The 10,500-nt window shown below is 39.6% G+C and overlaps 1 protein-coding gene across 1 annotated transcript; it reads right to left on the bottom strand.

The window, feature by feature from the left end:
* Positions 1 to 481: 481 nt before the first annotated feature.
* On the bottom strand, positions 482 to 1,478 carry TfIIA-S (general transcription factor IIA subunit 2). The gene is made up of 4 exons (XM_017905239.1): positions 1,284 to 1,478; positions 897 to 1,001; positions 691 to 820; positions 482 to 557 (listed from the first exon to the last, which is right to left on the bottom strand). Exons 1-4 carry the CDS (start codon positions 1,353 to 1,355, stop codon positions 526 to 528), a joined length of 339 nt encoding a protein of 112 aa, XP_017760728.1. The 5' UTR covers positions 1,356 to 1,478; the 3' UTR covers positions 482 to 525.
* Between the last annotated feature and the right edge of the window lie 9,022 nt (positions 1,479 to 10,500).

The raw sequence follows: 10,500 nt of genomic DNA on the forward strand, positions 1-10,500 counted from the left end.
ATGTTATTAATATTCAAAATTTCTATTTATAATACAAAGTACATTGTAGTGAATTACATTTCTATATAACCTTAATGCCACTTTGTATCACTTACTTAAATATCTTAATAAATCTTGCAGTCTCGTTTGAAAAATTATTTACATCTTTGGAACAACAGATTGGACCACATAGGAAGATTATATTATACAATATATTTCTGTATTTTTTGAAGATAAGTTATAGTAAATATAATATGTAAAATCTATCCACTTCCAAGTACAATATAAAAATAAAGCTAATGCTAACTTCTGATATGACAAAAAAACAGTTAATGTTTATATTCCTACTTTCAACATAGTGTTATGATTATAGTTATTGTATAACAAAATTTAACTGTTGTTAGAAAATAAATGAAATTTTATACCTATATTAAATATGTATGTATACTTTGTTTTGATTACTACCTATTACAAAATTTTTTTATAACTAATATTTCTTTATTCGTGATGTAATAATAATATATTTATTTATATAAGAAAGTGATGTTATCGCTTTGCTGCTGCATCTCCATCCAAGGCTGTAATACAGAAATTATAGTGTTCATAACAATATAAATATTAATATAGTACTTTCTAAAGATACATGGCTTCCATAAAATATCAACATATTATAAATAATTAATTTTGCAATTCGAAAAATAGATTACTTACTTTTTCCATCACATGCAACAATTTTAACTTTATCTACTATTGCAACTTCTTGAACTTCACGAAATTCAACATCATTAAGCATAAATGTCCATACATTGTCACAAAATCTATATGTGTTTAATTTGCCAGCCTACAGATTTTAAACAATCAGTAATTATAATTAATATTACTTATAGTAATTAGTATCAAATATTAATATTTATTACCTTAAATGTAAGTCTTGATTTAACTCTTGTTGCAAGTGCTTGATTTATTGCTTTATCAAATTGTAGTAGTACTTTAATTGCTAATTGAGGTGTGATTTGCCCATACTATAAAATTATATTATTACATAAAATGAATATTGTATATTACATATGTAACTTCTAATTAAAAAATTCTGTTCAATTTTGTTCAAATTCTGTTTCTGTTCAATAAATTTTTTTGTATTTCTTGAACTTATGTTTTACTATACAAATATTAATGTTGACAGAATTTTTTTCTTTTTAAATATGTCATATTGATCATTATTTTCTAAATTCTATATAATGACAGAAGCAAGGTAGATTTACCGACAATCCTAACCTCAATATTATATATTTTTATATGCATACCTGAATCAATTCATCGAGGCTTTCTTGCAATGTATTACCTAATGTTGTATTTCGATATAATTGATAAGACATTGTCCTTAATGTATAATAGGCACAATATTAAAGCAGATCGATGTTTGTTAATGCAAAAGTAAACTTCATACGTAACGAAAATATGCAACAGTATTTGTTGATTAACCGTGTTGTTAGATAAGGTAGTGCAACGCTTATTTGTGTAAATGAATCCGTGATAGTAGAAAATGATATTGCCGATAGCGGTAGATTTAAATTTAAGGTGGTATCCTTTATTTTTTTACGATATGTACCTTATATTTTTATTAAAACTGTATGGAAAATTTGTTTACAAAGAAGAGCATAATGTATTTAGTAATATCATAATAAAGTTTTAAAATATTTGCAGAAATTAGAAATGTGCAATTTGAAACAAATAAATTATTCATAGCATATTTATTCTTAAAATTTCTAGTAACTTTTTTTTCTTATATTTATAATTCTAGTATTTGTAAAGTCATTTATAAATTTATAATGTGTAACTGGAGTGATTTCTTCTATAACTATAGTAACAATGGCTGTAGGTGCATACATATGAAACGACACTGCGCGGTAACAAAGAGCTTGATACATTCTATACATAATACTGGATTATTTTGAAAATGGTGTAATTACATAATTGATTGTTAAAACAAGGTAAGGAATTTATTTTATTTTTATACAGTACTAAAGAATTTTGATAATTGGAAAACATTTATCAATTCGCAATAAGTTGTACAACAAATGTCAAATGCTGGTTAGCTTTGAATAACTTTTTAATATTTAATGTATGGTAAATGTAAAAGTTTTAAAATAATATCTATACTGAGAATATGAAGCTAACGTATCATGTACGCTATAAAGCTGTATAAGATTGTCCTCCAGTCGCGTATGCAACACGTATACCTTGTAAATGTTTGATAACGCTATCTGAAGATGGTCAATACGGTAGGTAACTGTAACACCAACGTGGCCTGCCATTGCTTATCCTGCGAACTTTCCAACAAGCAGACACGTGGTACAACATCGCTATACTTTCAGTGTAGCTCCCCACCATTTTCTGCGCAGCAAATCAAAATTTAGAGAGCAATTTTAAAACTTGTGGAACGCTTGTTATAACGGTCGCGGTCGCGGTTATCTCGGTAGTGACATATCAATTAACGTGACATATCTGTTTTTGTTTGTAAAATAGGTATAGGAAAATTGTCGAACGTTTAAAGTGATTGTTTTTTGCGGTTATAAAATTTAGATGTAGAAAGTATCATCGAAGTTTTATGAATTGTCGATTTGAAACGATTATTCTATGAAGTGTGCGTATTAACTTCGTGTTCATCATGTCGCCCATAGGTGACCGTTTAATAATGGAGCCTGGAACTTAACGAAGCAACAGAAGAAGTAATACAAAAAAAGTTCATCGACACGCATATGGTATGTTGGTAATTTACGGAGGGGATTCATGTTTAAAGTATAAAGAGTGTAATAAGTAGTAGCTATAATGAAACATGGATGATACATCGATTCGCGCGTTAATATATTCTTCACGTATAATTTTAGGTGCCATACTGGAAACGTATTACAAGTCTGTAAATTAAGAGCAAGTATAAATTGTTTTTCTTCAAATGAAATTTTATTTTGGTAAGTTTTTGTTTGATTTTGTATGAAATTATTTCATGTGTTTTTTTTCGATATTTACATTTAACTGATATGATTCATGATTTAAAAATGTTTTATTTTTTGTGATGGTGGATTTATATTCAGGTTATTCAAATTTATAAAAGTGTATTAAAAATACATTTCAAAATATTTTTTATATGATACATATTTTTAAATGCATAAGATAGAATTTTTTTCATTGTTTGTTTACAGACATATTATAATTTTATATTTATTTTGATTAATTACTTATTAGAAAAGTGGTACAAGTGTATCTTTGTTACAAAATGATATAGGTATAAGAAATAATATATAAGTTGCATATTTATCTAGATAATTTTTCATTCTAAGTGAATGTCCAAGTTCTTATAAGTGTATATAGTAATGCCTTTTATTGTTTGAGTTTTCTCAAATTAAAGATTTTATCACATGTACCACTTTGGGCTAGGTTCAACCCATTAATTATATTAATTAAAATTGTAGGTGTATATATGTACATAGTGCAATGGTCAATGAGGATTATTAATATTGCAAATACATTACTTAAAAAGAATTGAATTCACTTTTCATCTAAGGAATCTTTGGTATGATATAAACAAATTATATCAATCAAATTAAGGTAAATGCGTTCGTATTAGTATTTCAAAAATATCTTCACACACAAAGAAAATTTTACCGCCATAATCGACCCCTTTTGTATCATGTAACTTTTATTAGTCTGATTTTTCTTTGGCTTTTATAAGCTTGTGAATTTTGCGATAAGAATATTTGGGTTGTTTTGTCTTGTAATTTAAAGAATTTAAAAATCGTCGCTTTCTGTATTCACTGTGCGAATTGCCTTTCAAGATCGTTAGCAAAAAATTGTTAAATATTCCAAATTGTCTATTATGTCGGTGCCGCAGTGTCGCTGTTAGGTACCGAGTATTGTGGTTGTACGCTTGTTGCTTTCGTTTTCATAAATTTTGAACTGAACGCTATTTGTTACGATTTCTACACATTGCCTTTGTTTAGCAATGTTGATGTTTCCTTTGTATTCGCGTTGTTTCTTTTACTGCGCTGTTAAATGATTTCAGTAAGATAGTCGGAATTTCTACTAGTATATTTCTTAATGGTAACAACTGTCTATTCCAATTGTTTAAAATTGCCATCCTCATTCACAACAGCTCGCGTCTTTAAGAATTGATAAATTACGAGAGTAATGGTTGGATGGATTCCAGATTGCAAGTTGGCGATTTAAAGCTTCTTTGAATTTATTTTGATAAATTATCTCATGTACTGGTGTTCATTTATGTAACGTTGTGCGCGTATATATATTTCGTATATTCAAATAGCATTCCTATAAGAGATTTGAAAATAAAAAATTAAACATGTTTGAGTAAAGATAGCAGACGTAAGGACATTTAATTAGAAAACTGTGTATTTAACTTTTTTATTCTTGTCAGGTCCGATAGTGTAACATCAAAAGCTTTATTTAATAAGTAAGAGTAAGTTCACTTCATTAATTCAAGTAAGCAGGTGGGACGTATAAGAGGAAGTCTTATTACTATCCGGCAAGTTTAGATGCCCAAGTAATTGCGGGTGAAAACTTCAGCGCGCATGCAAAACTTTTCTCGGTAAACCGAAAGAGGCACAAAGTCTCTCGAGCCGGAAATGAATAGGCAGTTTCCATGAATTTAGCTCACGAAAATTGTATCCCACCCTTTTACGAGTTCTACGTTCCTCCAGATTTATTATTACTGCTGCACTCGAAAACACGGTGTAAGATTCAAATGATCCTTTGAGCCTGTTCTTCATTCAATCAAAAGTGTGAAATCTTTAATCGTGGTCGTTTTCAATGCTTTTAAAGGTGTTGATCAAAGGTGTGAAAGGAGTACTCGACTCTGATAGAATCGTCAGCGATATCTTATTAATGGAAGTTATTCAAATGTTCCTTACGAACGTTCACCGTTTATATCTCTCTGAGTATGCTCTTCCTGCATCGATTGAGTACCTCAGCGATTCAAATCGTCGATCGTCGATATTCGAACAAGCCAACCACACGTACCAATCAGTCCTCTACGAATGCGCGCACACACACGCGTGCGCACATTTACGACCACCGTCGAGATCCCTCGGGTTGAAGCAAAGCAAAAGTCAATTAAGTCGATGCAAACCGTAACGAGTGGTAACAATGGAGGTAAAGAAACGAGTCGGGCAAGAAGATTAAAACGCAGCTAACAGGGCCGCAGAGGTACGAGGAATGAAACTGGTAGGGTTTATCGCGGCAATGAGGTTAGAAGAAACCAATAAAGGCAGCTTAACAAGCCTTTCCGTGGTAAGATTTTTGAAAGAGGGAAACTGAAACTCCGACTCACGAGAATTTGTGGGTGCAAGAGTATGTATGTACCCAGCTACCTACCCTATCCTGAAGCTAGGTATCAAAGTTCGCATCCGTCCGTAAGGAATGGGACAGCGGGGAAAAAGGAAATGCGGAAAGAGACAGAGATTTTAAGGGATAGTGGAAACGAGAGAAGATAAGGTCGCGAAATACACAATGGAAGATGCGTATAGTAGGATTCGAGGTCCGGTTTGTTGGAGGAGGACATTGAACGGAGCAAGTTACCCGCGATAGAACGGGACACTCGCATCGATCGGATTCCACTGTGTAGGAGTGCAATGAAAAGCATCTTTAAGAGTAGTATAGCGACGTCTCGAAGAGGGGTTGAGGTTGGTTCGGGGTAAAGGTGGGTTGCAGAGAACGCACGGAACGGGGGAGATTCCACGAGACTATTTATATAGCTCGCCATCCAGAAAGTTTGCAAGAACAATTTATTACGGATATACGTACCATTTAGAGACGCCAAAGTTATTATGACAGAGAACTTTATCTGTGATAAAGGGAACGGGGGAAGACTTCGTTATTCAATCGATGGAAGTGGAAAGTGCTGAATATAATAGAAACGAGAAAGAAAGAGAAAGAGACTGGGTGGGGGGTAGAGAACGATTATCTAGAAAGATTTTCTTCTTTTGCGGAATTTAATGAAACTGTTTCCTTCCTATGTACAGATTTGGCTAGGTCTATCGCAAACATCGCGAGCACCATGTGTATTTAAATCGATTGTCCCAAAGACTGTTTCCTAGGCGTGTTATGCATTAGATACATGTATTCTACTCGGTACGAAATCTTGGTACATAGTACGAAGCATACTTAGGAACGTCCCAGAAATTTCTTCAGCTACAAGAATGTAGCATTTAAGCATACCCTCCAAAGTGGAAGTTATGTTTTTCGCCAGCGAGTCTCGTCTTCGCGTCGATAAAAAGGTAACGTGGTTCGAGCCCTGGGTCGGCAGACTTGGAAAACTTCTTTTTTCTTTTCGGTCACGCATCACTTACCCGGTAGCGTAGGGGTGCACCGTGAAATATGCGTGTTCTTTGTGAGTCGTAGTTCAGTAGGTTTTATTCGCGTCGTTTAATGTCGAAACGATTTTCGTTTTATCCTTGTCAAGACGATAATAAATATCAGGAAACTGTAGCGTACGTATTAATTAAATCGGTTCGATGATACGCGAAAGACGAACGTGGACGAATTTTCTCTAGAAAAGAACAAAGATATCGATGTATCTCCGGGAAATAACTCGTAACGCTTTTTGCGAACATAACGAACGAGAGAAAATATGTATTTTCCGTTGAAAGCGTGAAAAATGATAGCACTTTCCTTTTCCTTTTGTACACCAACGGAGGGGAAACGGCTTCTTACTTCGCGCTGTTTTGAGAACAAAGCTGTGCAACACGGTTTACCTGTCATAATTACACACGAATAAATTCGCAGACGCGTCTCTCGAACGAACAACGTCGAGATAGTTTCTCGACTGTGGCGAATGAAAATCGCGTGTCGGGCGGCCTCGTATTCACCGAAAATTCTCCCGAATGCGCGCGATTATCGAAAAACGATACGTCGAAGAGAACGCGTTGAATCGAGTTCTCGTAGAAGAAGCGAAATCCTCGAAGACAGTGAAAGATGTACAAGCACGGGAAATGATCGTGTAGGAAATGAGGATATCCACTTGTTACGTCGTAGAAACCTCAACCGTTTGCTCCCGTGATACGTGGATAAGGAGGACCGAGCAGTCGGGTGAAACGCGTCGAGTGGGACGAAGACGGAAGTCGGTGGGGATGGAAAATGGGAATATCCGTATGTCGAAAGAGATAAGTGAAACGGTGATCGAGCTTAGCGGGAAAGAGAAAAAGGCACGACGATGAGCGTCGCCGTTGCCAGGGCAATGAATCGCAGATTGACGCAGGCGTCACGACGTCCGGCCACGCGCACACCCCGTTTTCTGCTCCCTTCCACCCCTGTCGAAGCGTGCCGCTGCTTAAGGCATGCACGCTACAATAGACATTTTCTCGCCCGACGCAGTTGGTTGGACTTACGAGATTTGCCGCATTATGATTCGCACGTAAAAGTCTCCTGACGTGGAAAGCGTCGGTTCACCGCTTTTAACAGTTTTTCGATTCGACGGACGTACTCGGGCATGTTCTCTTTCTCGTTTCTTTAAATATCGACGTCTATCGCGAGATCGGATCTGACCTCGTCGCGTGTGATCCGAGATGTATAGGGATCTTAGATGAATTTTTGATGTTTCGCCTTTGATGCCAACTACGACGATCGCTCGTCATCGATCGTCTTTCGAGAAACCGCTATTATTGGGAATTAGCCGAAAATTTTTCGCAGCAAAGTTGCCCGGGTAGTTGGAAAGTTTTCCAATTGTCAAGAAAGTTCGCTTTTAGTGTTTACACGTAAATGTTTTATGGCTATCACGGCCGGCGAAGGAGGGTTCTCAGGAGCATCGAGTTTAATTTAAATCGATTAGTTTGCCGTGCAAAGTTTTAATAGGTTGCGGAGAAAGATTTTCGCGTTACGTGTCGGTTTTCGTTTCATTGCATTTCGTTCTTTATACGATATGGTAATGCGTTTCCGTCGGGCATATCGGGTAGTGAAATGTAATAACGCATTAACGTCCGCAATACGGACTAATTTGTGTTCGTGAACGCGTTAAATTCGCCACATGCGTGGAAAATTTACGTTCGTCAAACGCCTTGCCGGTGTACTCTCGTCGGATAAATCACTGTCATAGTTCCCTACTAATGTCTGATCCAACGCGTCTCGACCTACTGCCTGAGAGCAAAATCTATATCGCTCGCTTTACGAGGTTGCAATGCTATGAACTCGGGGAATTATGTCGACCATACACACCGTCCATCATACAACGTCCCAACGGCTCGCAATCAAAGAAATTGCGAAACGATTTTCAAGCGTTCGCGTAAAAAAGTACAGGCACGAATTAAGCTGGCTCGTCGTCGAGTTTCTGAATCGGTGCTTAACGCGATGGTTTCGCCGCTTTCCCCGAACTTCGGTCCATTTATGCGCGTACAGAGAGAGGGAGAGAGAGAGAGAGGGAGAGAGAGAAAGAGAAAAAGAGAAAGGAAAGAAAGGAGGGTGCGGGTGGAAGGGGTGGTGAGAGAGAGAGACGAGGTGTCGTAGCGTTAGCGAATATTCGCGAGAGCGTACTTTAGACCGTAACGCGCATTCCCAGGACAAGAAGCGAACGGGCGAACCGGCAAGTTAGCAAGCGAAAGGGAATAAAGATGGAAAAGATCCGCGCGCGCGGGATACAGCGTATGTCGTCGCGACAGCGTCGACGTTGTCTGTACCTCTGGTGGGGTGGTTGGAAAAGTTGTGTGAAACTTGAAGGAGAACCAGAGAGAAGGAAGCGTAGGATATACGAAGGAAAGAGAAACGCCGGTGTCCAAACGGGGGTAGAATTGGAATGAAAGGAGGGATGGATCCGGTGGTGGTGAAACGTCATAGACGTGTAGAGTATCTCGTTGTCGGTGTTGGTAAACGTCGAAAAGACGAAGGTAACGGCACGGTGGGTGACGGTGTGCTGGTATAGAAGCGACGGTGTGTTGGTACCGTTGGCGGTAGCGGCATCGGCGTCGGCGGCGGCGTCGGCGGCAGCAGCAGCGGCGGTGGTGGTGGTGGCGGCGGCGGTGGTGGTGGTGGTGGCGATGGTGGTGGTGGTGGTGGCGGTGGTGGTGGTAGTGGCGACGGTGGTAGTGGTGGTGGCAGCGTGTCCCGACGCCGGGAAAGTTTCGCTGAGAAGCGCGCGGAGTGTGAGAACGCGGAGCAAGCGAGAGAGAGGTGAACGGAGAAAGAGGACAAGAGCGAGAACGCGATTGAGAGAGAGAGAAAGAGAGAGAGGGAGAGAGAGGGAGAGAGAGGGAGAGAGAGAGAGAGAGAGGAGAGAGAAAAGGGGATAGAGAACGAGAGTGAGTTTGGAGCGAGTCCGGAGGACGGCAACGCGGTGCGGGCAAGGTTTTCGTCTCCAGTTCCCGCTAAGCGGCCGATAGGATTGGAACGAGCTGGCTGGCTGTGTACGCGGTTACACACGCGGGGTAACGTGTTTGTCCAGGGGTAGCGTGCGCGGTGTGACGGTGGTTGTTGTAGCGCGAAAGAACACACGCGGCACGCGCTACCGACGGAACGACCGGCCCGTGCTGGCGTGTGTGACCGACCGAGCGCTGCCGGTAATAACGAGCGTAATAGCGTACTATAGCAGTAGTGGGGGTTTCTTGCACGAGTTACGCGTGCTGCTACCGCGGTACTCGAGTTCACGCGTGGCACTACGGCCGCGGAAGATCACGAGCGAGCGAGGTCGTCGAGCGCGGACTGCGTCCTTCTTCTCCTTCCTGCTTCCTGTTCTCTTCCACCTCTTATACCCTTCTACTTCTCCTCCTCCACCTACATCTTCTCGCTGCCTTCTCTTTCTCCTGCTTTTCCTTCGCCGACTCCTACTCTCGCTACTTCGTCTCTCTCTTTCTCGTATTCTCTACCCCTAGTGAGATATTGATTTCCCTTAGCTGACTCCCACGAGGGCAGGCGGCAGGCAACCAGGTACGGCTACCTCCGCAAATAGACAGCCTCCGACGATGAGAAGGGAATCATCGCATGTATCGAGAGTATGCACTTTCCAAGTTTCAGCGGTCCAACGTCTCTGCTGTCGAAAACGATCCGGTTTGACGCTTCCTTGCGTGGAACAGTTGTCGCGCTCTCTGTACCACACTCGAACGATGCCGCGCTCTTCTCTATGTTTGCCACGTGTAACTCACGTTCGCCTCGCTTCTATCCTCGATGCGGCAAGTTGGAGGAAACTCGTGACGCGCTATGTCTCATGAAACGGCGAATAGGACTATGATCTAATAGCGAAGTTAGACGTCCAACTACGAAGAAGATTTCTCCGTAGAACGCTAACTCCTTCACGCATAGCGAACAACGTAAGCGTAACGTCTCGTAAATCGCGACGATCGAGTAACTCTTGTTCTCACTGGTTCCAACGATAATCGTCTTCGAGATAAATCGGAATCGTAATGGATCGGCCTATCCTGAACGCGTTCCGAGATAACCTGCTCTCCCGATATCCGATATTTGTCCGTCCGATCATGTACGAACCCCTACTACTTTAGTTACCGTCTCTTTTCCGCGAGTTCATCGATG

Source organism: Eufriesea mexicana, unplaced genomic scaffold (assembly GCF_001483705.2).
Source record: "Eufriesea mexicana isolate 0111107269 unplaced genomic scaffold, ASM148370v2 scaffold4744748178, whole genome shotgun sequence".
Taxonomy (NCBI): Eukaryota; Metazoa; Arthropoda; class Insecta; order Hymenoptera; family Apidae; genus Eufriesea; species Eufriesea mexicana.

Excerpts from the sequence above, each read along its gene's own strand:
- TfIIA-S (XM_017905239.1), bottom strand. The coding sequence starts at position 1,355 with ATGTCTTATCAATTATATCGAAATACAACATTAGGTAATACATTGCAA. Across the intron at positions 1,002-1,283 it reads GCCTCGATGAATTGATTCAG|TATGGGCAAATCACACCTCA; the intron begins GTATGCATATAA and ends ATAATTTTATAG. Across the intron at positions 558-690 it reads TGTTGCATGTGATGGAAAAA|CCTTGGATGGAGATGCAGCA; the intron begins GTAAGTAATCTA and ends TCTGTATTACAG.